The sequence below is a fragment of the Strix uralensis genome, chromosome 9, assembly GCF_047716275.1.
Source record: "Strix uralensis isolate ZFMK-TIS-50842 chromosome 9, bStrUra1, whole genome shotgun sequence".
NCBI classification, from domain to species: domain Eukaryota; kingdom Metazoa; phylum Chordata; class Aves; order Strigiformes; family Strigidae; genus Strix; species Strix uralensis.
In genome coordinates, this window is record NC_133980.1 from 29,376,961 (window position 1) to 29,404,403 (window position 27,443).

A 27,443-nucleotide genomic window follows, 5' to 3' on the forward strand; every position below is an offset into this window, starting at 1 on the left:
CCAAATACATAAAGAAGTTGCAATTTCATTAAATTAATACCACCAGACTGAGCAATCTTTCTTCTTGTAGGTTTTTTCTCTCACATATATGACGAAAATTTCCTTTTTTTTTTTTCTTAAAGGCAAATATAACAACTAGATATGTGAGAGGCTGTATGTTGTAACACCTGGCACGTCTTTACAGTGCAGTTTTACATCAGTTACATTTCTCAATCCCTGTAATTTATGCAGCTGATGGTTAACTTCATGACTTAATTCTTTACTATGCCTTTGAGCTTCTTGCTCAGTACATTGCTGTGTAATGACTCAAAATTATGACATTTGGTGCATGTAAACCAGAATCCTGTTATCGGCCATTTAAATACACAGGGATTACCAGTGGCCCGTCTCTGATCCAATAGTGAGTGCAGCTAATTTCAGAATCTGGGCTCATTAATTGTGTGTTACCCAAAGTCTCTACCTTTAGAGCAGCTTCAGTTTATGTACCTGGATGCTAAAGCAGTGTGTTTCAAATTAGAGGGACAACAAAGTAATTCCACTGAATAATTAATTTTGGGGCCATATTGGTAATTTTAGGTATACACCTCATTTTAGGTAGATAAAGCATAAAATACTTAATCTGTCATTTAAATCTCTTTATTTTCCATGTGCTCAGGATGACGTACAGGTGGCACAGTGCTATACCAAAGAGGTGTTTTCCAGTGTTACGGTTTGAGCCCAGAGGACAACTGAGCACCCGGCAGCCGTTCACTTACCTCTTCCCCCGCAGCACTGGGAAGGAGAAAAATTAATGAAAAGGCTCAGGAATGGAGATAAGGACAGGGGAGGGGTGGGTCACCCATAAACGGTCACAGGCAAAAGGCAGGCTGGTTAGGGGAAGAAAAAAGATGTCACTTTAATTCAAAACACTAACGATAATGGCACTTAACAAGCAGAATGGGACAGTGAGAAGCGTTACCATATCTTAAAACACCTCCCCTCCTCCTCCCTTCTTCCCGGGCTCAGTTTTGTTCCCGATATCGCTACCTCCTCCCCCAGCAGCACAGGGGATGGGGGGTGCAGCCAGTCCTGCTGCTTCTTCCTCCAAGGAGGGGGGTGATCACTCTCTGCATTCCCCCCTGCTCCACGGGGCACCCCTCTCGTGGGAGACAGTCTGCCACAAACTTTTCTCCGCTGTGGTGGGACACATTCTTCTCGAGATGCTCCGGCGTGGGTCACCGCCACATGCTGCATTCCTCCCAGCGCAGAGCTGCAACAGCGAGGGCAGCTTCTCCACTCAGAGTCCCGGGAGTCCTCCACAGGCCTCAGGCGAGTCTCTGCTCCTCCGGTGACCTCCACAGGAGGCAAGGGGGGCGGCCCTGCCCTCTCACCACAGGATACAGGGGGGCTCTCTGCTCCAGCAGATCTCCCCCTCTTCCTCCTCCTTCCTTCCACTGACCTCGGTGTTCACAGAGGTGTCCTTCTCATAACCCGTCCTCAAAATCCACTCCCCAAACCCTCTCTTGGGTTCCCTTTCTTAAATATGTTATCACAGAGGTGCAGCCACCAACCCCTTGGCCACAGGCGGGTCTGACTTGGAGCTGAGGGAGTTTTTGAGAAGCTTCTCACAGGGGCCACCCCTGTAACCCCCTCCCCAGCTACCAAAAACCCCACCACACAAACCCAGCGCAGCCAGAAAGATGTTTCCTTGTTCCCCCCACTGCCCCCCCCCCCCCCCCAGTCTAAACCCAAGAGGGGCCAGGTTAGCTCAGCGGCTGCGATCCCTGTCATCGCCCAGCTCTGGGCACTGCGCCCTGCTTTCACTCACTGCCTCCAAACAGGGGTTTGGCATGTGGGGCTGGAGCTGGGCGCTCCCAAACCAGCACTGCGAGTCTCAGCAGGGCGCATTTGCTGATGCTTTCACATCGCTCGTTCGCTAATCTTTGCAATTCTTTGCCTTGGGTATCATCCCACTAAATATGATTCAATTTGTCAACGTAGCTGCCTTATGACTCGTGTGTGTTTAGCCGGTCAGCCCATTTTGTACAGTCACTATCAAGTGGGGATCGCATGCGACAGCAGAAGCGGTTGGAAAAAATAGCTTCTATTTCACCCCGTATAGCTCTGAGGCTGACACTTGCTCGCTCCTTTCCACTGCCCCAGTTCAGCAAGGCTACGCGTTATAATGCAGTGCCTGTAGTTAAGGTGCATTTATAATACTGGTTCACATTGGTTGCATTTTTCGTTCCCTGTAATTTACATAGCTGAAGGTTAAGTTCACGGCTTCGCTGTGTATTATCCCTTTCAGTTTCCTGCTCGGGACGGGAATAGCTCTAAGCCCATCTCTGCCCAACAGCCCATTTAAGACTCTGTTTACGGTGCATCGTAGCTGGTGGGGCATGTTTCACCCAAGTGCCTGCGTATCCAGCATGCCTCATGCACGTGTGAACACGGTCCCAAACAGCACATTGTAGGAGCAGAGATGACAACAGGGCCAAGTGCCAGGTCCTGCACTTGGGCCACAACAACCCCCTGCATGGCTACAGGCTTGGGGGAGGTGTGGCTGGAGCTGTCTGCGAGAGAAGGGTCTGGGGGTTCTCATTGACAAGCAGCTGAACATGAGCCAGCAGTGTGCCCAGGTGGCCAAGAAAGCCAACGGCATCCTGGCTTGGATTAGAAATAGTGTGACCAGCAGAAGCAGGGAGGTGACAGTCCCCCTGTGCTCTGCACTGGTGAGGCCACACCTGGAGGGTTGTGTCCAGTTTTGGGCACCTCAATCTGAGAGAGATCTCGAGGTGCTGGAGCGAGGGCAGAGGAGGGCAACGAGGCTGGGGAAGGGCCTGGAGAATAAATCCTGTGAGGAGAGATTGAAGGAGCTGGGGCTGTTCAGTGTGAGGAGAAGGGGAGGGGAGACCTCATCACTCTCTGCAGCTCCCTGAAAGGACGTTGTAGAGAGGTTGGTGCTGGTCTCTTCTCACAGGGAATTAGCGATAAAACAAGAGGGAACGGCTTTAAACTGCAACAGGGGAGGTTCAGGCTGGACACGAGGAAAAAATGTTTCCCAGAAAGAGTGGTCAGAGAGTGGAATAGGCTGCCCAGGGAGGGGGTGGAGTCCCCATCCCTGGGTGTGTTTAAGGGCCGTTTGGATGAGCTGTTGGGGGATGTGGGGTAGGGGAGAACTTTGTAGAGTCGGGCTGAGGGTTGGACTTGATGATCCCGAGGGTCTTTTCCAACCTGAATGATTCTGTGATTCTGTGACTTTCCTTTGAGGACCTCGCAGCTTGTCTCTGCTTCCCACCCTAAAATGGCCACTCCAGGAGGCAAGCTTGTGCCCAAGCATCACTCTGGACAGTCTTACTTGGGATATAAAATTGCAGAGCATGAACTCAGCTCCCATCTGAGCTGAGAAGGTCAGATCTGAATTGATGCCAGTCTTCTCACCTGCCTGCTGACACCTCCCAGACATTCCTCCTTCCCCATGGGTGTCATTTGTCACTCAGCTCAGAAGGGACACCACCACTTTGTGGACCGAGAAGGACCACAGGACTGAGCGTAGGGCAGGGGTCCTTCAGCTTTCCATCACCATTACTGTGGCAGGGGCTTGCGTGGAGGTGGCACGTCATCTCACCGAACCCCCACGGCATAACGGTGTGGTGTCTGGTCCGCATCGGATCTGGGGTCTCCACCGTCCTCGTCCCGGGGTGACACTGCTCACAGCAAGGCAGGATTCACGCCATCAGATGCCTCACTCCCACCCAAGCCCGGAGAGCCGGACCCTTGCCCACAGCATCAAAAGAGGAGATTGGGTGTGCTGTGCCCAGCGCCCGCCCTGAGCACAGCTGGTGGTGTGGTGGCCATGGGACCTTCTTCCTTCCACCCTGCCCTGCCCTCAGGGCAGGTGGTTAACGTTGCCTAAGGGAAGGCAAGGGATGGGAGGGCAAAGTAAAGGAACCTGAAGCACCCTGGCCAGGTGTCCCAACCCCATTCTGAGGTCAGGATGGGAAATCCCACCCGCCCTAATATTTCCCTACCTTCCATTCCCGTGTGCTCCCAGCCACGAAATGGACCCAGCGGGGGCAGCCTGATGCTGGAGGCCTCTGAGAGAGCCCAGAGGCATCTCCTCTCTGAATTGTGTTTGGAAAAGGGCTGCAAACTGAGACCTTGGAAAGACTTAGTGTGAAGACAGAGTGCTTAGCTGAGGCCTCCAGCCTGCCCAGTGTCTGTCGTGGGCAACGGCAGTGGTCCTCCTGACACCAGGTCCCCTGACTTCAGTGCTCCGGGGCTTTATCCCTGACCCTCTCTAGCGCAAATGAGCAATTATACTTGACCACCTACTTTCCGGATTCACCACTCTATCACGTTTCATCAGTGGCTGCTGGATTCACAGACCCTCTGTGCCCTGCATGGTGCTGGCCTAAGCAGTGTGTGTGGTGACCATCTCCCTTGGGATAGTTCCTCAGCTGCACGGTGTGACTTTATTTACCTTTTCCTAACAAGAGGGGGCTGCGACTAGTGGGCCAGGTGCCGCTGTCATGCGGCAAGTTGAGTTGTGTCATTCGTCTGTGGTCGAGGGCGAACAAAAATACCGTGGCGCAGAAAACAACGCTGGTGATGATGACTCATGTCCCTGCGATGCCACGTTAAACTTCCTAAACACAGCCAACTTTTTTTTTTTTGAAGCAGATGCTGAACTTTGCAGATGTGAATTGTCAAGCTAGAAGCCTTGAAGGACTTGCAAAAGCTCCAGAAAGGGAAGGTGCTGGCAGGTTCCCGGGAAGGGACTTGCACGCTCAGCACAGCCGTGGCCACGTTAGGAGGATGCTGGTGGCAAAGCTGGCATGGAAGCAGGGTTAACCTCGGCTGCTGGAGGGAAGGGCACGGGCACTGACACATACAATCACAGAAGAAATGCAGAGCCACACATTAAAGCCAATCCTATTTATTGGGACAAAAACAGTTTCTGAAGGATGCATTGATGTCCCAACTGAAAGGTCTCCTGGACTTCTGCTGCATCGGCTGGTGATGGAGAGAGGCAGAAGGACCCTGCTCACAGTAATGATATGATGTACTGAGATGCAAACTCTCAGTCCTTTGAGCCGTGCTCCCACATCTGGATCCCATGGAGCATCTTCACAGCCACAGGGAGCTCTGTGAAAGCTTGGGCTGCAGGAGGGGAGCTGGGGTGAGATTTTGGGGCAGGCAGCCCCAGTCATGCCTGACCACTGGCTGCAATCTGAGATAAACACTCAGGACAATCTGCATCTTCTTAGTGCACAGCAGGTGACTTGTGGAGTGTGTAAACGAGGATTTTATTCTAGGATGATTACTACATTCAGCTCTGGGGCCCCCAGCACAAAAAAGACGTGGACCTGTTAGAGTGGGTCTAGAGGGGGCCATGAAAATGATCCAAGGGCTGGAGCACCTCTCCTGTGAAGAAAGGCTGAGAGAGTTGGGGTTGTTCAGCCTGGAGAAGAAAAGGCTCTGGGGAGACCTTATAGCAGCCTTTCAATATATAAAGGGGGCTTATAAAAAAATGGAGAGAGACTTTTTACCAGGGTCTGTAGTGACAGGACCAGGGGCAATGGTTTTAAACTGAATAGAGGGTAGATTTAGATTAGATATAAGGAAGAAATTATTTACAAGGAAGGTGGTGAGACACTGGCACAAGTTGCTCAGAGAAGCTGTGGCTGCCCCCTCCCTGGAAGGGTTCAAGGCCAGGTTGGACGGGGCTTTGGGCAACCTGGGCTAGTGGAAGGTGTCCCTGCCTGTGGCAGGGGGCTTGGGACTGGATGATCTTTAAAGGATCCTTCTGGCCCAAACCATCCTGTGATTCAATGGTTTCAAGCACGTGCTTCCCTTTAACTCTCGCTTTCAGCAGATGAGTTATTTCCTTATCAGTCCCCTCCGCCGCTCTTCCAGAAACTGTCCGTCTGGGAGTGGGAGCTGGAGCTTCCTCCCAGGACAAGCCCTGGCAGCTGGATTCGGAGCAGAAGTGGACAAGCCATATGTAAATAGGCGAGGTCAAATTCCTTCCACCTCACTTTTGGTGGGGTGGTTTGCAGAAAAATGAAAAAGGAGCCTTTATTAACTGATCCTTTCATAGGGGAGAATATTTCCAGCTTATAAAAATTTCCGAGCCTTCTTGCTTTTTTGTCCTGTAGGGCTTCTTCCTCTTCATCACCTAGAGATTCAGAGCCTGATGTAGCATCCAGATTATCCCGCGACACATAGTCAGGACTAACCACACGAGTGTGAATTTATTCATGGATAACTTGACAAACAGCAGTGAATTCTGGGAAATAGAGCCAGAGAGTGAACTCCCTTGAAAAATTGTTTCAAATGAAAAAAAGGAAGTTCAAAAGAGCAGCAGATAAAGGGGAAGCGCATCATTTATACCCATTTTTTTTAAAGGAACCAAAGTGCTGTTTCCCTCCCAGCTTTCTCACGGTTCCTTGAAAACCCATAAATGAAAAATATTGCTGCTGTTTGTCAAACAGTGACAGCTGGGGACCAGCCAGGGTGTGAGCTGATCAAGCAGCCCAGGAGACAGGTTCTTCTGTAGAAGCAGCTGAACCCACCGGTGGGACTGGACCTGCTCTAGCCTGCCCATTTCTCTTCTCATTCAACCCTGATGATGCTCGAGGAGTATTGCAGTGGAGATAAGCTGTTGCGGGGGCATTGCTGCATCTCCTGCGTTGGTATTTGGGACCAGAGAGGATGGGGGTGTTTCCACTCACTCTGGAGGGCTTTAGGGTAGGATGGGAGGTAACAGGCATCAACCCAGCACGATGACCAGGGGTCTCGGCGGTCGGAGCCAGAGCAGTGGTTCTCTCTGCTCCCACAGGCTCAGATTCAGCGTTGCATTGATTCAGAGTGACCCCAGCCCGACTTGCTAAGGAGCAGGACTGAGCGTTTCCAAAGGAAAACTCACATTAAACTCTGCCAGAAGGCTCTGGTGACCATATGGAGCTGGGACAAGGGTGGGGGCCAGCCCTGACCTTTATTGTAGGGAGGGCACTGCCACTGACCCTGTCCCTGCCCCCCCGGGGTGGCTGTTCCCATGCAGCTCAGGTTGTTCCACGCAGTGCTCAGGACTCTCTGCTAAATAAGACAATTAAATCCTTGAGTCCAGGTTTTAGTGTTTCCATGTGCCGCCAAGTATCTTAATCTGGGCTGTTTGGGGAATTTTTATCCCGTGGATCCCTTGGTATGCCTGGAATGTTTGCTTTTCCTACTGTGTGCGTGTGTTTGAGGCACTCCTGTAAAAACAAGAGCTTCCTGCCTGCCTTGTAAATCTTTCCTTGATTGGCAGAGTCGCCTTTGGTGATTAATCAAGGGGCGAGCCGAAGCTGACACCCTCGGGGAGCTCGCTCCTTGCAAATGCCCAGCACACTGGTGGGAGACCTGAGAGGGGGACCAAGAGAGCTGGCCCGTCTCCAGATCCTGCCGAGGAGACACATATGGTGACACCAGTTTTTGGTAAGAGCCTGGGAGAGGAAGGAATAAACGGAAATTCCAGTGAGCTAAGGAAATGCTCCAGAGGGCCAGGACTTCAGAGGCATTTTCTATTGTATCATCGAGCGCACAGCTAAAACATGTGGCTCCGCTTGAAAGTCTTTGCTCACTGGCCAACCTAACCTTCCCACCTTGGGCCGGGCTGGGGAAGGGTGAGGTTTACCCCTGCACGGATGAAAATTTCTCCAGGAGATGGACCCAGGACGTCGTAAAAGGGGCGATTGCTGAGAAGACCAGGACCACCCTGTTGGTGCACTTGGGCTTCATCTCCACGTTCCCCTTGGACGCTTCCAGGTCTCGCAGGCTCTGCCTTTATGTGGTACAGGGGTGCCAAGTTAGCTCTGAAGAACAGGTGGCCTCCAGAGCAACAAAAATAGCTCCAGCATCCCGGCCAAAGGGGCTCTAATTTGTCCCAGCTAATGCAGCTATTGCTCTTCCGACACCTGAACTTGCATGTCAGCACCGTCCCTGCCCGGAGCTGATGCTGTGCTGTGCAGGGCAGATATGGGGATCTCATGTCCCCATGTTCCCAGAGGAGGCTCACCTTGGCAAAACTGGCTCACAGAGCCGGGTTGCAGGCTGCCAGCCACAGGACTTGCTGTAAGCAAGAAGACCTTCAGCATGGGAATCTGGCGGAAATTTGCCACCAGAGAGTTCAGTACCCATCAAGTTCTGGGCTTCCCACTTTGCTTTTCTCCACGGCTAGAGGCGGCACCCATGCTGCATGCCAGGGGAGGGACACTGCCGGGACGAGAAGGTCCAGAGCACTTAAGCATAGTGTCACAGCTGAGCAGGCAGGCAGGGAGGGTCTGTACGTCCACCCCAGCTGAGCCGTGGGAGGAGGGACAGGTAGCAGTACCGGAGCGCTGGGGACACACAGTCCTGCACGGAGCAGCCGGTGTCACTGCTGGCTGCTTCCTGGAGCTGAAGTATAGAGAGAAAGAGCATTTCTGACACGCACAGCTGGACAGTCCTCCGGTGTCTCCCTGCTCTCAAACTGCTCCCAAGGCCCTGTCTCTGTTCATCATGCCACCTAACAAATAGGTGCTAATTATGGGTCCTTCTGGAACCCATCTCTCCACACCCATTTGTGTTCCCCTGACAGAGGAGACCAGAGGCAATACAGCCTGTGGGTTTATCCCTGATGCACCTTTCTCAGGCAGTGTTGGATTTGAAGCTGCTGCTGCTCCACCCTCCGCCTTCACACCCTGCTTTGCCTCAGCTGTGTTTCCTCCATACACTTGCTGGGTTGCAAGGAGCTACACAGAGAGATGCTCTTCGCCATCCCTTCTCCACATCTGTCCTGATGCCACCCCAGCCACTCTCACAACCATCACCATGCGCATCAGGAGAAGCTCAAAAAACTCATGACGAGGGGGTGAAGGGGTGTTTCACAGACACTTTGTGTCCACTCAGGGTTTGCCTGGAGCTGCACTGGAGTAATGAGCCCCCTGGGAATCCAGCCGTGTATTAGCAGTGACCAACCTGGTGACGCTCTCACTGTCACCATGCCAGGGGATGTTCGATGCTGTTAAGGTGTTACCTGCCTCTCTGGCACACTGTATGCTCGTGTTTTCACCACAACACAGCCCCCAGGCTTGGCTCAGGTGTTTGGATGCGGCTGGCGCCCGTCCCAGCAGAGACACAGAGCTGGTCTGTCCTGTGCTGTGTGGCCTCCTGGCCACATCTACTTTATTAACACAGAGTAGCTGGGAAGTCCTCTGCACTGGTACGAGAACAAAGTGAGCAGGAGCAAGCATGGTGGCAGAGCCCTCAGCCAGGCAAGTGCTGGAGGACGGTCTCCTGCAGACCTCTGCCACCTCCTCAGAGTGTCAAAGAGGTTCCATTTCTTACCGAGGATTTTCCTGCCATCCTCCTGAAATCCTGCTGGATTTCAGCACCCACAGCCTTCCCCTGAACAAACTGGAAAGACGCAGAGTGGATGGGTGGTCGCGAGATGGGTAGGAAATGGGCTCACAGGTTGTGCTCAGAGGGTGTTGATCGATGGTTTTGACTCCAGCTGGCAGCCTGTCACAAGCAGGGTCCCCCAGGGATCGATACTGGACCTCTGGCTGATCAACATCTTCAGAAATGATCTGGGTGATGGGATTGAAGGCACCCTCACCGAGTCTGCTGATGGCACAGGTGGACTTTTCAGAAGGGAGAGCCATCTTGCAGACAGACCTGGACAGGCTGGAAGAGTGGGCTAGCAAGAACTGAATGAAATTTAATGAAGACAGGTGCAAAGTCCTGCACCTCAACTCCAGGAGTTGCATCTTTACCACCTGGAGAAGAGAAGGCTCAGGGGGGGACCTCATCACAGTATTCCAGTGCTTCAAGGCCAGCTACAAAGAGGATGGAGGCTTTCTCTTCACAAGGAGCCACATGGAGAAGACAAGGGTCAATGGGTACAAGTCATACCAGGAGAGGTTTCACCTTGACATAAAGATTTTTTTTTATAGTGATAACAATCATTCACTGGAACAACCTCCCCAGGGATGTGGTGGAGTTCCCATTGCTGAAGGTCTTCAAGATGAGGCTGGACAGGGTGCTAGATAACCTCAGCTAGGCTCCCTTTCCCACGAAAGGTTGGACCAGACAATCTTTCCAGGTCCCTTCCAACCTGGGCTGTTCTGTGATCCTGTGATCCTGACCTCCTCCACTCCCTTCCCTCCCTCTTTTACCCTCCGTGTGCAATTCTGCTGTCCCTGCAGGTCATGGCTGGTGCCCCAAGGAGGACATTCACCATGTCTTTCTCCAGTACCCACCACCCCTTTTTCCAAGGTTTGTAGGAAACATGTATTTGTGAGAGCTCCACGTCTCTCCAGGCGCAATGGGACAATGATTTCTAACTTCACCGGTGGGGACTGGCTGACCACTGCAGTGACACCCTCCCACCCTAGCCACGTTACCCACATCTCCCAAGCAAGCCACAAACAGCTCCAAGAGTTTCAGGGGCAGACCCAATGACTCTCCCAAGCCTTTGTGGCTCCAAAACTCAGAGATGCTGAAAACACCGTGGCAGTTGTCAGCTTTGGGCTTCAGAGGAAGAGCAGCAGAGAAGCTGGAAAGCCCATTGATGTCTGGTGGAGGGATGCCCACCCCTCTGTTTGGGGGGGCTGCTCTGCCACGAAGTTGTGTGATTCATCAGCCAGCAGCCTTCCACATTGTAATCTGACCTATGAAGAGAGCCAGCAATAACACCACTAAGTCTGGTCTCCAGGGTTTCTTTTTCCCCCCAGGGATGCCTAGAGGCGGGCTGCCTCTCCCCAAGGGACGGCAACTATCCTGGAGGACCTCAAGGTGACAGAAAAGCTGCTGAACTCCCTCTTGCCCTCTTCAGTGGGCATGGGGTGATGCATGCCAGGCACTGACCTCTGGGGCATCCCTCACCCTCTCTGCCCTGCTCCGCATCTCATCCCAGTGCCTTTCCCTTGACACTTCCTGTGGAGAAGCACTCATACCCATCTCCTTTCATGGTAGCCGAGCAGCCCCTGAAGAAATGGAGGCATCATCCAAAGAGTTTGGCCATTTAATTGGGGTACTGATAACACATAATTTTTTCTACGTCATTTAAATGGTGGAAAAAGAAAGATACTTCCCTCCCTCCCTCCCTCCCTCCCTCCCTCTCTCCCTCCCTCCCTCCCTCCCTCCCTCCCTCCCTCCCTCTATTCCTCCATCCCTCCCTCCATCCCTCCATCCCTCCATCCTTCCCTCCATCCATCCATCCCTCCCTCCATCCATCCATCCATCCATCCATCTTTCCCACCGTACATTCTATATTCTGAAAGACAATTTGTCTTTAAGATTTCTCAGGCAGTTAAAAACCTGTTGCTAGCTGAAAAGACCAGCCTAGCCACCCCGAGAAGGTCTGTTGGAGGAGGAGCATGGTGAGGGCTTTGGGAGAACACCTGGTCTTTCTCCTATCTGCTTTTATTATTCAGTATTTGCATGAAAATTTAAAAGTGGGTTGCTTGGTGGCTGCTGTCTCCCTTATTCCCGGTGCCAAGCTGTTGTATGAAAAGGCCTCTCACTTCTACAGAGTTTCTGATGAAACAGCAAACAGGGCTGTGGACTCAGCTCCAGGATCCCACACAGCTGTCCCCTCCCCACACAGGAGATGGCCATGGACGTGGGTGCACCAGGATGGGCTCCTTGCACCAGGCATTGATTTGCCTGGAGGGGAGGTCTGAAGAGTGGCTGGTTCTTCTGCTCTTGCCAGAGAATGGGGAAAGCAAAGTCCTCCCTCCAAAATCCCTATTTCTGAGCAAAGGGCAGGTGGTGGCAGGGACCCGGTGGGAGCTGCTCCAGGAGGCTGATGCTGTCTGACGCACCTGCCCTGGTTATCCCTTTCCTCTTGTGGGTAACGCCTTGAGGTGAGAGCATCTCTGAGTAAAGCTGCACAGCACAGGGTAGGATTTGGGATCCTGGACACCCTGTGTGTGGGAGCCACATTCCTTGAAGAGTGTCCTAAATCCTTCTAGACAGACCATCAGGTCTCTGCCAGGGCAGGCAGGAGACAGGTGAAGCAGCAAGAAGGCGACAAGTTCCTGCTACATTTGGGATCCTGAAATGGAGAACAACCCTTGCCCAAACGCTGTGCTTCCCACTTCTTATTTCACTTAGCTTGTCCATGCATTGGAGACAGCTATTTGGCAGCCTGCTTTGTAAAGCGTCATCACTAGGCACAAGAGTGAACAGCCCTTTTATCTCCTGCCAACCACCCTAGCATGACTCGGCTGGGTCTGCTCTTTCAGAATGGATAGTTCTCACTTCTTCTGTGTTTGGGAACACAATGCCAAACTGATTTTGCTGTGGCTGTGTCCCCAGCGGGTTACCCTCACAGCTGGGAAGGTGTGAAGCTTCCTTAGGGATCCAGATGTGTGAGCTTATTTTCATCACAAAAGAACTGGTGTCCCTCTGCCCCTCTGGGTGCTACCCTGCTCCTTTTGCAGGTGGTGGCTCCACATTAGGGTGCTGATCCCCTGCTTGGCTGTGGGGAGGGGGTACAGACAAGGAGTCCACATCAACCTGGAGGTGCTCCGGAGGAGAGACAAGTGTTCAAATGTGGCCAGCGAGGGGATGCTGCCTGTGGCCACCTGCCCGTGGCACTTTCCCAGGTGGCACTGTGTCACCCCACGCTCCCACCTGGCACCAGGGCAGGGGACGGAGCTGCTCCTTCTCCTGGCAATGCTGGAGCCATGGGGGGTTCCCTGCCAGCCCTCCCGCGGGCAGGAAATCGCACCAGGCACTTCGCATTTCTCAAGCAAGAGCGAAAATGCCCCGAACGTGAGAACGCGGTGGCCAAACGACGGCGGAGGGCTTTGCTATGGAAATGCTGAGCCGTGTCCCCTGGGGCTGGTGGCTCCTGGCATGTCACTGGGCCGCGGCAGGCGGCCCCGCTCGACCTTTGTTCTCGATGGCATCTCCTTGGCGGATGCCGGTGACTAAAACCAAAGCCTGAGTCCCACCGCGCCGGCGCCGGCAGGTCAGGAACAACGAGCCCCTTTCAGGAAACAGGGAAATAAAGGAAAGCAGAAAAGGACAATTTAACATCCAGGAATGGAAATGACTCAGGAGGTTTAAAACACAGAGGAGGAGAAGGGTCCTGGCCCCTTTTGGATGGCCATGTGGCTTTGTCACAGGTTTGTACATTGTCCCTCGCGTTTCCTACCTTGCCCCTTATGTCAGGGTTTGGCCAGTGCTGCCTGTTGAGCAGGGCTGGAGGGCACAGAGGCCTCGCTGCCTCCTTGCCGTGGTCCTGCGGTGATGGCTTCCTGATGGCCAGCAAGGCTTGGGGCTGTCCCTGCCGCTGGGAATCGGCGCTGCTCCTGCCAATGGCTGCCGGAGCCGGCAGTGGGGACGGCGGGAGGGTGAAGCTGCAGCACTGCAGAAGAGACCAGCGCACGCTCAGGACCGCATCCCTGACTGTGTCACGCTCATGAATCCGTGTTATCCCACGGCTGAGAAGCAGCCCAGGGGTCTGCAGCCATGCTTTTCACCACCCTAAATTCCTGAGAAGGTGCTTTGTGAATGTACCCATGGCATCACCTCTCTGGGTGTCTGACTGATGGAGAACTGCAGCAAAAATACCCTTTCTGGGGAGTGGGGATGTCCCCTGGGTGACCCAGGTGACGGTTTGGGGTGTCCCAGCTGCATGGCAGGCAGTCCTGCCCTGCCCCAGGAGAGCGTCTGGTCACAAGTGATGTTCCTCAGGGCTCGGTGTTGGGACCATTTCTGTTCAACATCTTTATTGATGATCTTGATAAGGACACAGAGTGTATCATCAGTGAGTTCGCAGATGACACCAAGTTAAGCGGGAGTGTCGATCTGCATGAGGACAGGGAGGGTCTACAGAGAGACTTGGATAGATGGGATCGGTGGCCAACGTCAACAGGATGAGCTTCAACAAGGCCAAGTGCCAGGTCCTGCACTTGGGCCACAACAACCCCCTGCATGGCTACAGGCTTGGGGAGGTGTGGCTGGAGCTGTCTGGAAGAGAAGAGTCTGGGGGTTCTCACTGACAAGCAGCTGAACATGAGCCAGCAGTGTGCCCAGGTGGCCAAGAAAGCCAACGGCATCCTGGCTTGGATTAGAAATAGTGTGACCAGCAGAAGCAGGGAGGTGACAGTCCCCCTGTGCTCTGCACTGGTGAGGCCACACCTGGAGGGTTGTGTCCAGTTTTGGGCACCTCAATACGAGAGAGATCTCGAGGTGCTGGAGCGAGGGCAGAGGAGGGCAACGAGGCTGGGGAAGGGCCTGGAGAATAAATCCTGTGAGGAGAGATTGAGGGAGCTGGGACTGTTCAGTGTGAGGAGGAGAAGGTGAGGGGAGACCTCATCACTCTCTACAGCTCCCTGAAAGGACGTTGTAGAGAGGTTGGTGCTGGTCTCTGCTCACAGGTGATTAGTGACAGAACAAGAGGGAACGGCTTTAAACTGCAACAGGGGAGGTTCAGGCTGGACATTAGGAAAAAATGTTTCCCAGAAAGAGTGGTCAGACGGTGGAATAGGCTGCCCAGGGAGGGGGTGGAGTCCCCATCCCTGGGTGTGTTTAAGGGCCGTTTGGATGAGCTGTGGGGGTATGTGGGGTAGGGGAGAACTTTGTAGAGTCGGGCTGAGGGTTGGACTCGATGATCCCGAGGGTCTTTTCCAACCTGAATGATTCTGTGATTCTGTGAAGAGGAGAGCACCCAGGACAAGGTGTTGTGAGGAGAGCAGAGGTGCTCCAACCTTGTGTGACCCTCACCTGAGGTCAGACCCAGCATCCCCCCAAACAAGGGTGAGTCTCAGGGCTGTGGCTCTGGGGCAGGCATCTAAGGTGTGAAGGCAACCTGCTCTTTCCCGGGGCGATGGGGCAGGTAGGAGCAGTGCTGGAGCCACGTTTCGGGAGGACAGCTGCCTGTGGGGATGTCCCCATCAGCCTCTCTGCAAAGGGACCGGCCCTGGTCCCCCCATCGCTCCAGCTGAGCCCCCACCAAGGCTGCTTGGGTTTCCCCCTGGGCAGGAAGGGATCTTTCCTCTCCTTCCTCCACTGAGGAAGAGCCATATCAGTCACCAGCTCATGAAGCAGCAACAAAAGGAGTGAGGGGACTGGGCAAAAACCAGGAGGACCCTATTCCTACCCATGCCCTCCCCAGTCACGTTGAGGAGTGTTCCCCATCTGTGTAGTGGCCGTGGAAAAAGCCACAGGAAAGGGGTTCACCCTGTCACACAGCAGCACCCCAGGCCACACATCCCCATGGGGGGCAGAGTTGGGACACCCCCAAAATGGCATGACTCCCATTTCAAGCTGCTGGAGAGAAAGGGGTATCAGAGGATGGGGAAGAGGAGTTGTGATCAGGCCTGGCATCTTGCGGGGGTGTCTCCAGGACTGGAGCTGGGATGCTGGGTGGAGGGGAAGGGCCTGGGCGCTGCCTTTGCTCCCTGCCCACAGGGATGCAGCATCCTGGTGCCCTCGGTGGGGGGAAGCCTGGGGGCTCCCGCCCATGCACCCCGCACAGATCCTGGCACTGGGAAAGAGTACAGGAAAGGTGCTTGTGTGATTCCTTGGACTCCAGCTCTCCTTCCCCCCATCTGCTTGCGCTTTGAATCGGGAGCTTGGGAGAGAAGCAGCTCCCTGGAGAGAGCTTGCTGGGGCCAATCTCCACAGAGCGGTTGGGGGAGTTCAGCATCCCGCAGCCCAGCAGCGGGGCTCAGCTGCTGGGGGATGCTCTCACTGCTGTGACCGTTGCCCCAGGAGATGCGCTGAGCCTGGCCTAAAGCTGGCTGCAAGCCTCCTCTCCATCGCAGGTACCTTCAGCTGCCCGCAACACCCCAGTTATCTGGGCTTGGCACGGCCGAGGCACTTTGGGAGCCGCAAAGACAGCCGAGGTGATCTCATCCCACGAGTATTTTCTTGGCTCATTCGTCTCACTCCAACGCCTCGCCGATAAGGCTCGGCGGTGAGGTCAGTGGGAGGGTTTTGCATTGCGGAGCCGTGTGTCACTCGGGGAGCTCGGGACACCGGCACCTGCGCTCGCCCACGGCTCCCACGGCTCCAGCCAGAGCTGCGAGTCCCTGCCCCACGGCACGGCCCCAGCCAGGCTTTCCACCTGCACGCTCCAACCTGGGCAGAGGGTCTGTGCGGGCAGCCCCCCGTGGTGCCCCCACCACTGCCCACGGGTCCAGCCCCGGGCGGGGCTGCCGGCTGTTATTTCACCTCCTCCAGGGGAAAATGAAAAGATGGAGGTTTTTTCTTACCTCCAGCATTAAAAAGAAAAAGAGGAAGCTCTTCAGATCACTTTCCAAAGGGGTGTTATCAGCCCAGGAGGGGTTTCCTGCTGCCAAAATTAGAGTGGTGTTAAGATAGGAAGGGAAGCTGGATGACGCAGGCATAGATAAGGCCAACAGAGGAGCTGGGAGAGGCAGCCAAGGAGCTGGGAGAGGCAGCCCGGCTGCCAGGGAGGTGGGCCGGCTCCTTCGGGGCTCAGGGTGGGTCACCCCATCCCCTGGGGAAAGAGCAGGACAGAGCCACAGCAGAGTCCCTTCAGAGGTGTTGCTGTGGGGCTTGGTATCTCAGAGCAGTGCATCCGTCCATCTGTCCATCCATCCATCCATCCATCCATCCATCCATCCATCCATCCATCCATCCATCCATCCATCCATTCCTCCCTCCCTCCCTCCCTCCCTTTCTCCTTCCCTCCATCTGTCCATCCATCCATCCCTCCCTCCCTCCCTCCATCCATCCATCTAGTGCTGGGCCTGGGCTGGTGTTTCCAGGCTCAGCATGTGCTTGGGGACACATGGACAAGAGCCGTGCCCTCCTCTTCCTCCCCATGGGTCCTCACCAGGGTTTTGGGGTCTTCCCCACACCCATGGGGCCGGTGTCAATTCCTACCTCCAAAACTCCAGCTGGGTGGATTTGACTTGTCACTGGTAAAACTGGGCTGAACACCTTGTTTCTTGAGCCCTGTTACTGTTTGATGAGCTCCTGGGTGCTAAGTACAGGCTCAGGACCTTGCCTGGGTGGGGATGCTGTCAGGCTTTGTTAATCCCGAGTCCAGATTGACCACACCAGAGCCACGTCCTTCATCTCTGGGTCTGTAACGCTGCGCTCCTCTTCCTGCAAGCATCAACTCCTTCTCCCTGAGCACCTTCTCTGCACGCTCCCCTGCCTTTGAGTCTGTTACCTGCTCCCCGTTGGGGATTTATTTTTTTCCCCCATTTTGGGGAAGAAAACCCAGAGGGAGAGAGCTGTGCCTGCAGCCTGCTGCCTGGTATCACATCCTGTGGCTTTTGGGGCGTTTGGCATGGCCTGGGGGTGATACTGGGGTGGGATGGGGTGGATTTCACCGCCGTGTCTCCCCCCTCCAGACCTGCCTCCCGGGTCTGTGCGAGTTGGAAGATGCCATGTTCCCTCTCACAAGAATGGGAGCTTAATGTCCCGGAGCTAATTAGCAATTTTCCCCTGCACCTGCCTCTCCACCGCCACCGCCTCCCCTCTGACCATCTGCTGTCTCGGGGCCCCACAGGCAGCCTCGGGTGCTCGGGGCTGAGACAGAGCTTGTGTTTCCCTGGTTTGGGGTTGGGGGTTCTCCATGTCCCCCCAAACACAAGCTGGGGCTCTTTGGTGTTGAAAAGGGAGAAGGAATTTGGTCCCTGATGGCTTCTTCTATCCCCTTGTGGCCTGCAGAACGGTGGGTGGCCAAGCCCCGCCGTGGTCCTGTGGCCACGCTGCAAAAAGCACCTGCCCGAAAAGGGAAACTGAGGCTGGGAGAGAGGCGGGGGATCCCCAAAGGTGCTGAGCCCAACGCTCAACAGGCAAGAGCTGGCAGGGACGGCTGCGCTTGCAGCGAGCCATGATCTCCCAGACGGGGGGGGGACGCGAGGACGGGGGACGCCAGCACAGAGCAGATGGGGCTGGCAGGTTTTTGTGGGGCTGGGTTGGTCCTGCAGACAATGGCGCGTCTCTCCGAGCTGCGATTATAAACAGGAAGATTTATGCTGCCGGACAGCTGGCGGGCAGAGCGGGGCGGCCCCCCCATCCCGGCAGCTGCGAGCTCCCCGCACGCATGTGGTGCGCCCCGGCTGCCGGCCCGCTGCCGTGGGTGCCCCGCAGGCCCCTCGCCCGCCCGGGGGTGCCCGTGGCTCACGCGTGGCGCCTGGGACACCCCGGCCACATGCACCGGGGCTCAGGCCAGCCCCGCACCCCGAGCACCCCGGCGCGCTCCCGGGGCGCTTGCGGGGCTGGGAGCGACGCTCCCGGGGCTCCCGGTGCCGGTGGGTGCGGGGGAGGCCTGGGCGAGTTTGGGGGTGATTTTGAGGATGCACGTCCCGCTCCCTCCCACCCCCGGGGGTCTGAAGCCGCCAGCCCGGGCTAGCTGCGGCTGCCCCACGACCGCCGTGTCCGTGTGTCCGTGTGTCCGTGTCCGTGCTCCCTCTGCCGGCAGCCGTGCCGTGCCGTGCCGTGCCGGGGCGGGGCGGAGCGGGGCGGGCGGGCCCGGCCCCTGCATTCCGGGCATAGCAGCGCCCGGGCCGGCCCCCGCTGCCGGCGGGACGCCCAGAGCCGCCGCCGCGCTCCCCGGGCAGCACCGCCGCCGCCCCGCTCCGCCATGCCCCGGTAAGTGCCGCCCCGACGGGGCCCCCACCGGCACCGGGACACCACCCCCCCCCCCCGCGACCGGGACTGAGACCGAGACCTCCGTGCGGGGCCGGTTCCGTTCGCTCTGGCTAAGGGGGGGAGGTGAGGGGGGGTCCTGCCCGCCTCCCGGTGGCACCGTGGCCGGTCCCCTGGGGACGCCTCGTCCGCCATCCCCGGGCCGCGGGGCAGCGCTGGTGCCTGGGGGGAGCTCCCGGGTCCGTGGGGAGCCAGCCCCGAGCCCCGGCCATGGGTGTGATGAGAGCACCCGTGCTCAGCCACGGCAGCGGGGAGGCTGCGTCTGCGCTCCAGCCCGGCCGACACGTCGCGGCCAGGCTGCCAGCGTGCCGAGCGGGATTCCTGGAAAACAACCCCTTGTTGATCAGGGTCTGCGCCTCGTCCTGCCCGGGCCGGTTCCCAATTAACCCCTCTTTTCCCCGTGCAGGTGCCTCGACGTGGCCGGTTGCTGCTAAAGGTCCCCGGGGACGCCCTTCTCGGGTGGAAACGTGGCTTTGCCGACGGCGCGGGCGGAGATGAGGACAGCGGAGGACTCGAATGGGACGGTCCTGCACCGCCTGATCCAGGAGCAGCTGCGCTATGGGAACCTCACGGAGAACCGCACGCTGCTGGCCATCCAGCAGCAGGCCCTGCGCGGCGGCGGCGGCGGGGCCGGTGGTGCCGGCAGCCCCCGCTCCTCCCTGGAGAGCCTCAGCCCGGAGGAGAGCCAAATGGTGCAGCAATCCACGCGGCAGGAGCCCCAGGGCCAGGAGCATCACTCCGACCACGTCTACTTGGAGAACAACGTCTATCGGCTCTGCCAGCCCCAGCACAAGGGCGAGGAGCTCCCCACCTACGAGGAGGCCAAGGCGCATTCCCAGTACTACGCCTCGCAGCGGGGCGGGCAGCAGCCCGGAGGGGCCAGCCCAGGGATTCAGGGCGAAAACGGTCCACGCGGGGCTGAGAGCGGCGCCCGACGCCCCGACGAGGGGCTGAAGGATCTGAAGCACGGCCACGTGCGGTCGCTGAGCGAGCGGCTGATGCGGATGTCGCTGGAGAGGAACGGGGCCAAAGCACAGAGCCCCATCAGCGCCTCCCACAGCTACCCCCAGCTCTCCCGCCACCACCAGCTCGCTGCCCTGCGAGGGCAGCACCCTGAGGGGCCGGAGCCGCGGGGACCCCCCCCGGAGTATCCCTACGTCATCCCTTCCCAGGATACTTACCTGGCTGAACCCCGACCCTGCTCCCGGGAAGGTCCTGGATTTCAGCATCCCGAAATCAGGTAACCTGCGGCCCCCCAGCCCCCGCTTTTGGGGTACCCACCAGGTGCCTCCCAGCCGTGGTGCCCCAGGAGTGGCCGGGATGGATGCTCGGAAGATGCGGGATGCAGAGAGCAGTGGGGGGCCCCCCAGGGCAGCTGTTGCCCAACCTCTCGTCCTCGTGGGGCCAGATCCAGCTCAGCCCGTGGGAGTGTGCAGGGACCCCTCCAACCCTCTCCTCTCCCCAGTTTCCCCCAGCACAGTTGGGTTTTTCCAACTGGTGGTGAAAATTCCACCGCTTCTGCAGACCCTGCCCCCTCCCCATGCACTGGGAGGAATTTGGGGTTAATTTAGGAGCTGGAACCAGGTCAGGAAGTGGCTAAATGTGGAACAGGCATGGGGCAGGGTGGAAGGCAAACACGCTCCCTGCTCCGTGGAAACCCACTCCATGGTCCTGAGCCGGGGATGGCCGCGTAGCACCGGTCTGCTGCTGTGGGATCGCTGCCGAGCTGAGCCTGGGCTGGCGCTGGGTGGTTTGTGGAGGTGATGAGCAGTGCTGGGCAGCTTGATGCCGCCAGCAAAGCCCCAGGTTTTCTCCAAGAGGGCCACGGAGAGGTCTGGGGGCCCAGGCATTGCCTGGTGTTTGAGGAGGGCTGGAAGCAACTTCTTCCAGTGTTGAAAAAGATGGGAAGAAGGGAATTGGAGGCTCGATGGGAGGACGCAGGCTGCGCCCAGCCCTGCTGACCTATCCAGGCGGACAGCAATAGCATCTCCGGCAGGAAAACCTTCTCCTTCCAGGGAACAAAGAGGGGAAGGGGAGCCGCGAGGAAGATGTATTTATTCTTCCTCGCTCCTATATCATCCCGCAGGAATGCAGGCCCTTGGCGGGCAGCCCGCGGCAGAGCGGGGCTGGGCCATGCACGGCCGCCCCGCTCAGGGTATTCGAGGCGGCCGCAGGATGTCGAGGAACTCAGAGTGGTCGTGCAAGGGACGGCCGGGCTGGCTCTGCTCCTCCGAATACAGCGAGGATGTATTAATAGTCTGGTGGTGAGGAGCTGTGCCAGGAGCCCTCACTTTGCCCAGAAAAAAAAGGAAAAGGGGCAACGCTGCTGGCTCCTAAGGTGCATTGTTTGCCAAACTGTCGTCCATCTGCAGCATCCCCAGCAATGGGGTGGGTCTCGGGGGCTGGCAGCCCATCCTGACCCACCAGCTGGATCTTGGAGCTGTCAGGTCAAGGCATCGCTGCAAGACAGGGTTTAGTTCACATTTGAGAGTGCTCGGGTGAGCACCTTTTAGAAAGCAAACACTTCCCAGCTCTGAAAAGCAGGATAGGAGCTTCCTGGAGCTTCCCTCCTCCTTTGGGGCCACCCAAAGGCACTGGCACCCGCTTGGCCCGTGGCTTTGGAGTGGTCATTGGGATGCTGAAGATGCGGTCGGCTCTCCCATCCTGCCAAGCCCCTTGAGCATCCCTCTCCTCCCTCCCTGCAGGGTGCTGCCCACCCACGTCCCTGCCGCGTTCCTGCCGCCGCCGGGTGCCCTGTGCCCGGGCACGCTGGGTCCCGCTGGCGTGGAGGCACTGGTGAGCGCCCAGGCGGTCTCGGCCAGCAGCCGCCTGGCCCGGGCAGACGCGGTCCTGCGGGAAAACGAGAGGCTCCAGCGGGAGAGCGAGAAGCTGCGGCGGGAGCTGGAGAGCTGCGCCGAGAAGGCGAGCCGCATCCAGAAGGTGAGCGAACAGCGGCAGCCCCGCGGCCGTGGCATCGCGACCCCTCGCCTGGCGGGGGGGGATGCTCAACCAGCTGCTGTGGAAATTTACCCCCTTTAGTGTTTTAATCCCTTCTCCCCCTTGCTCTGGCGGCTTGTTCCCCTCTGAGCAGCTGCCTTTCGGCGGCACGGCAGCCGGGACGGGCGAGAAGGAGCCCATTCTCTGGTGACCCCCTCCCTCCGCCTGTCCCCCCATCCCCGGCCGCCACAGAAAGCCCTTTGTGCGGCCGCGTACAAGGAGCGGCTGTTCCCCGCCAGCCGGGCTACGGCAGAGCCAAAAACCTGCAGAGGGACTCTTTTACAAGAAGAAAGGCAGAAAAAATTAGTTTTCCCCCCAAAAATGTGAGCTGGGGGTCAGCCCAGGGGGTTCCATGGGTGCACTGAGCTCCTCTGGCAGCTCAGGTTGGGCTGAGCAACCTGGGTAAGCTTTGGCCAGCATTTCCCTTTCCTTTCCTCATTCCACGAATATCTAACCCTGGCCTGTCCCTTCCTCCACCCCAGCTGGAGAGCGAGATCCAGCGCATCTCGGAGGATTACGAAAACCTCGTCAAGGCGTCTTCCAAGCGGGAAGCCTTGGAGAAAGCCATGAGGAACAAGAGAGACGGCGAGATGCGACGGCTCCAGGACTTCAACCGGGACCTGAAAGGTGAGGGACCCTCCGTGTGCCCGTCCCCGTAGGCAGTCTCTGTCCCCTGGCTTTTCCCCCTGGGTGTTTCCACAGGAAGACAGGCTTCTCCCTCTTCCTCTGGCTGAAATCTTGTAGTTAAATCTTAATTGGGTTTAATTGCCTTTGGACCAGAGCGGTTGGAATCAGCGAACAAGCAGCTGGCCAGCAAGACCCAGGAAAGCCAGGAAAGCAACCAGGGCAGCGTGGCCAAACTCCTGGCACAGAGTAAGTCCTGCGGGATGCCCGTCCTCGCCCGGCTCCCTGTGGCACCCGTGAGCGGGATGGCGGGGGCTCGGCGCTCCCCCTTTCAGCTGGAGGAGGAGGAGGCGGGTGGCGGGCGGCAACTCTCGCCCTTCCCCGGGGAGGATGGAGCCGCTCTTGGCGCTGGACTCCAGCCATTAATCCCGGCAGGCCGGCGGCGTGACCCGCATTCTCCACATTCCTGCCGCCGCGCCGGCTCTTCCAGCACCGAGCCCGCACTCCCACCCCGCGCCAGCCCAGCCCTTCTCTCCCTCCTCCCTCCTCTGCCTCGCAGCTGTGCAGGCCTGGGCTTTTTTTGGGGGGAAAATATACCTAAATCCATTATTTTAGCAGAGAGACACGGTGTTGATATTATGTGGGAGGAGTCGTATCCCCTTCCCTAAGGTGCCTGGATTCATGTTGGGCAGCTTTTACCCTTCAAGAGCCAAAATTCAGGCTGGAACGTGGCAAATGGAGGATTTTGGCCATCTGCCCGTGTGGCTGGAATGCCCCTGGCCCCCACGTACTGCAGGAGGGAAGGCACGGCTGGGTTTTGGGGAGCAAAAAGCCCCCGTGGGGCTTTGTGGTCCAGCCTTAGGGCGGTGAAGCCTCCTCACCTGAGACCTGGGGCGTGTCTTTGCAGGCTACGAGCACCAGCAGGAGAAGGAGAGGCTGGAGCGGGAGGTGTCCCTGCTGCGCAGTGCCAACGAGGACCAGCGGCAGCGGGCAGAGTTGCTGGAGCAGGCACTGGGCAGCGCCCAGGCGCGGGCAGCCAAGGCAGAGGCTGAGCTGCGGAAGAAGCGGGCTTACGTGGAGAAGGTGGAGCGGCTGCAGGCAGCCCTGGGCCAGCTCCAGGCCGCCTGCGAGAAGCGGGAGCAGCTCGAGTTGCGGCTCCGCACCCGCCTGGAGCAGGAGCTGAAGATGCTGCGGGCTCAGCAGGTGGGTGCCAGCGAGCCGCAGCGGTGGGTGCTGGCGAGCCACGGCGGGTGCTGCACCCTCCCAGCACCTCCTCATCCTCTTTTTTTTTAATTATTTTTGCTGCTGCAGAGGCAGGCGGGCGCCATGGGCGGGGGGACGCCAGAGCTGAGTGCCCACACGCTCTCCGAGCAGCTGAGGGAGAAGGAGGAGAAGATCCTGGCCCTGGAGGCGGACATGACCAAGTGGGAGCAAAAGTACCTGGAGGAGTGCACCATGCGGCAGTTCGCCATGGATGCCGCGGCCACCGCGGCTGCCCAGCGGGACACCACTCTCATCAGCCACTCTCCGCGGCACTCCCCCAACAGCAGCTTCAACGAGGACCTCCTCCTGGCCAGCCACAAGCACCAGGAGATGGAAAACAGGTAGGTCCCCCTCACTGACAAGCTCATGCTGTGGGCTGGGCTGGGCCAGTGCCTGCATCCTCCTCTCCCTCTTTGGCTCCTCTTCCAGCTTCTACCTCTTGCCCTCTCCAGATTAAAAGCCCTTCATGCCCAAATCCTGGAGAAGGATGCTGTCATCAAGGTCCTGCAGCAGCGCTCACGGAGGGACCCCACCAAAGCCCTCCAGGGCTCCCTGCGGCCAGCGAAGTCCGTGCCCTCCATCTTCGCTGCCTCCGCCACCCTGAGCTGGCCAGGGGCTGGCCAGAGTGACCGGCTGGCCGAGAGCAGCTCCCGGGGCAGCACAGGTAAATAGAGGCACCTGCCTGTTCCCTGCCTTCACCTGGCAGTGGGGAATTACCCTGTGGTTTGGAAGTAGAGAGCTTGGGAAGGGGGGATTTCTCTGGTGAGCGGTATGGACCAGCCAGAGGAGCTGGCAATGCCTAACAGCATCTCCTCCAGCAGGCAAAGCCACCACTGAAGGTGCAACAGCACCCACTGCCCTTCCCCTGCCCTCTCACTCCAAGCACGGCAGCAAGGACGGCAGCACACAGACGGACGGGGCGGCCGAGAGTGGCGGCCAGGGCGAGGGCACCGAGCGCCCGACCGGTTTGCTGGGTGAGTCCCCTGGGGGTGGCACGGGGCAGAGCTGGGGATGCTCCAGCACATGGGCCTAGTGTCCAGGAGGTGGGTTTTGCACAAGCATCGGTCATTTTTTAAGGCGTTTAAAGGCCCCAGTTGAATCTGGTGGGTTTGAATCCCTGGAATCACTCGTTGCTTTTTTTATTTTTAAGGTGTATTGCTTTTTTTCTTGAACACCTTGGGGGGAAGGCCCGACCAGCAGTACTCTCGCTGCTGGCCCTTCAGTGGGGTGGGTGCCGTGCCAATGGTCTTCACCTCTCCTCCAGCTCTTGCCTTCTTTCTCTGCAGAGAGCTCGGCCACTGCCAGAGCCCCAGATCTGTCCGACATGGTGGAGATCCTGATTTAAGGTCACCCAGGGGCTGCACACCAGCCCCTCCGCCCTCCCTGCCTGCGCCTGCCCGGGATGGAGGAGCCTGCGGGAAGGAGGACCAAGCCTGGAGCTCAGTGGCATCCCGGCGGCCGGTTTCAGCCCCCAGGGAGGGCCACCGTCCCCACTCGGCACTCACGTGGGTCCCCAGCTGCGCAGGGCGCGCTGGAGCCCGGGGACCCTGCAGTGGCAGTGGGGCCTCGCAACCCCCCTGTAAATACACCGTGGTTTTGTACGACGGGAGCAAATGTATTTATCGTTTCAGCCTCTTCTCCTTCCCGAGGCAGGGGGCTTCTTTCCACGCCGCCCTTCTTTGGCTCCATCCCCATCCCGGCTCCATCCCCATCCCGTCTCTGGGTCTTGGCCATCCGTGCCCACCCAGGTGCTTGGCCTCTGACTGGAAAAATCCCTCTTGGTTCACCCAAACTGTACCCACCAGCCTGCACGAGGGCAGAGCCAGGAGGGATCCTCCGTGGATCCCATTGACTGCCCAGATCCATGTGGCCAAGCCGAGCGCCGGGAACCCCAAACCTCCATCATCTGCATCCACCACCTGCATCCTGCCTCTGTTTTTATCATGGGCAGGCGAGGGGTTGGGGATGGGGTGGTGGTGACAAAAAAGAGAAAATTATAATTGAGGGAATGAAAGGTGGAGGAGAAACCCCCTTGAAACCGGAGGTGAAACGCTCAGAGTGAACTGACGATGGCTGATGGAGGTGGTGGGACGTGCCCCCACCCCTCTCATGGCTTCATCCCACCGCTACGTCCCCCGGCTACTGGCAGCTGGCTTCTGCCCGTAGCCAGCGCCGACACCTCGCTCCTCTGAGCTCGGACGCTTCCCGTCCTTGCCCTTCGTGTATATATTTTTTTCTTTCTTTCTTCTTTAAACATGTGTGCATTTGCTGGACAACTGCATTTTTTATTTTTTCTCTCCCAGACACGTAAAAAATGCGTTCGGTTCTCGTGCATTGTTTACAAAGTGGAAAACAAACAAACAAAAAATTATGAAAGAGGAAAAAAACCCACCCCACAACTTAATATATTTTATATTAATATTGGTATTTCTTTTTAAGTATTTTTTTTTTTCGTGCTGTGAACTTTTTTTTTTCCTGCCAAAGATGATGAGTTCTTGTTTGTGCGTTTTAAGTTATCTTAAGTATTTAAACGTAAACCTGGCTGTTTCGTTATGCTGCCCTATACCGAGATTGCTGTAGCATTCCACTTGGTATAACAATATTTTAATAAAAAAACCCCAAATATTGACCCACGGGTACTCTTTTTTCCCATGTGATGGGGCAAGATGGAGGTGCTGATGGAGGGGAAGGGGTTTAGGGGTGGTGACCCCCTGGCTGAAACCTGCCCTTCCCAACTCCCCGGGGCAGCAATTTGGGGTGCAGCTGCGTGGGAGAAAGGAAGTAAATGCCCAAGAGCATCTCTGCATTCCCCAAAATTCCATTGGGATTCCATTTCCCCCACCTCGATGGGAGAAAAGGATGGAGTTGCCTGGAAATGTTGATGTAGTTTCCTCCCTGGGTGTAGTGCTCTGGTAACTCTGTCCTGAGGGGATCATCCTCCCGTTCCTCGCAAGACCCATTCCTGCCCTCCTAAGCCCCTGCCACAGGGACTCCTTGATGGCCAACATCTTCAAGCACGCCTGGGCCTGGTCCCCAGGCTCTCCCCCGGCTTTGTCAGGCACCTCCAAGCCCTTCCCACCCTGCTGGGCTCCTTCATCCTCTGGAAGACCAGAAGTTCTCCTGGTGTTCAAGCTGGGGCTACCTTAAGTCTTCCACAGCCATGCCGTGCTGCTCCCCAGCCCTTCCCCTCTGAGCTTTTTGTTTGCTGCTATCATATGACTTTTATTTTTAATAGTTGTCACGTTAATGCTTCCCAGGGAGCATCCCCGGGGACTCTGCTCTGGCTGCTTGGGTGCTGACAGCCCAGCAGGAGCCATCACCAGCCAGGCTGGGGCTTTCCCTTTTGTGCATCACTTGGCATTTATTGGTAGCTCAGGTTTTTTTACCCTGCTGTCCCTGGAGACCAGAAGATCTTGTGCAACTCTTTGCAATGGGCTTTAGCTCAGATTATGCAGAACAATGGCATAAGAAACCAGCTTTGCTGCCGACTCTTCCCTGGAAGGTGGCTTAGGACCCTGTTGAGGATCACTGGTCTTGGTGGGACTGCAATGCTGGACACTGACTCAGTTCTACCCTTCCCACCCAGGAACCTGGAAGCAGCATGGCTGGAAATCTGGGGCTTCCTTGGTGGTGGGACCAGTCTCCATCCCTGCAAGAGCTGGTTAGAGAGACTTGGAGAATGGGAAGGTTGGAGATGGGCTCCTCCTTCAACCCATAACTTCTCCTGGATTTTGCAAACAGGAAAACAAGCTCCCCCTCCCGCACAGGCCATCTCTGAAGGGGGCCCTCTGCCCTCCCTGAAACGGGGCCAGTGATGGGGGAGGACTGGTTGGGAAGCTCACGGAGAGCTGCTCCTGCTGGGAATATGTCAGGGGGTCCCAGAGGCCCCCCGGCCAGGGGCTGTACCT

At 57.2% G+C, this 27,443-nt stretch overlaps 1 protein-coding gene across 3 annotated transcripts in view; it reads left to right on the top strand.

Moving 5' to 3' along the window:
- The window catches only part of AMOTL2 (angiomotin like 2), a 28,225-nt gene extending 2,061 nt beyond the window's left edge, over positions 1-26,164 (top strand). The window contains exons 1-10 of one of the 3 annotated variants that reach the window (XM_074878001.1): positions 18,468-18,594; positions 19,058-19,891; positions 21,357-21,591; positions 22,131-22,275; positions 22,429-22,521; positions 23,180-23,475; positions 23,584-23,876; positions 23,988-24,199; positions 24,354-24,509; positions 24,822-26,164. In XM_074878001.1, coding sequence (XP_074734102.1) covers positions 19,146-19,891; positions 21,357-21,591; positions 22,131-22,275; positions 22,429-22,521; positions 23,180-23,475; positions 23,584-23,876; positions 23,988-24,199; positions 24,354-24,509; positions 24,822-24,880 — 2,235 coding nt within the window. In that variant the 5' untranslated portion in view covers positions 18,468-18,594; positions 19,058-19,145 and the 3' untranslated portion in view covers positions 24,881-26,164. Of the gene's footprint in view, positions 1-18,467; positions 18,595-19,057; positions 19,892-21,356; positions 21,592-22,130; positions 22,276-22,428; positions 22,522-23,179; positions 23,476-23,583; positions 23,877-23,987; positions 24,200-24,353; positions 24,510-24,821 lie in introns of those variants that run through there. The other 2 variants (XM_074878003.1, XM_074878002.1) reach the window with 2 other exon arrangements.
- Positions 26,165-27,443: the final 1,279 nt, after the last annotated feature.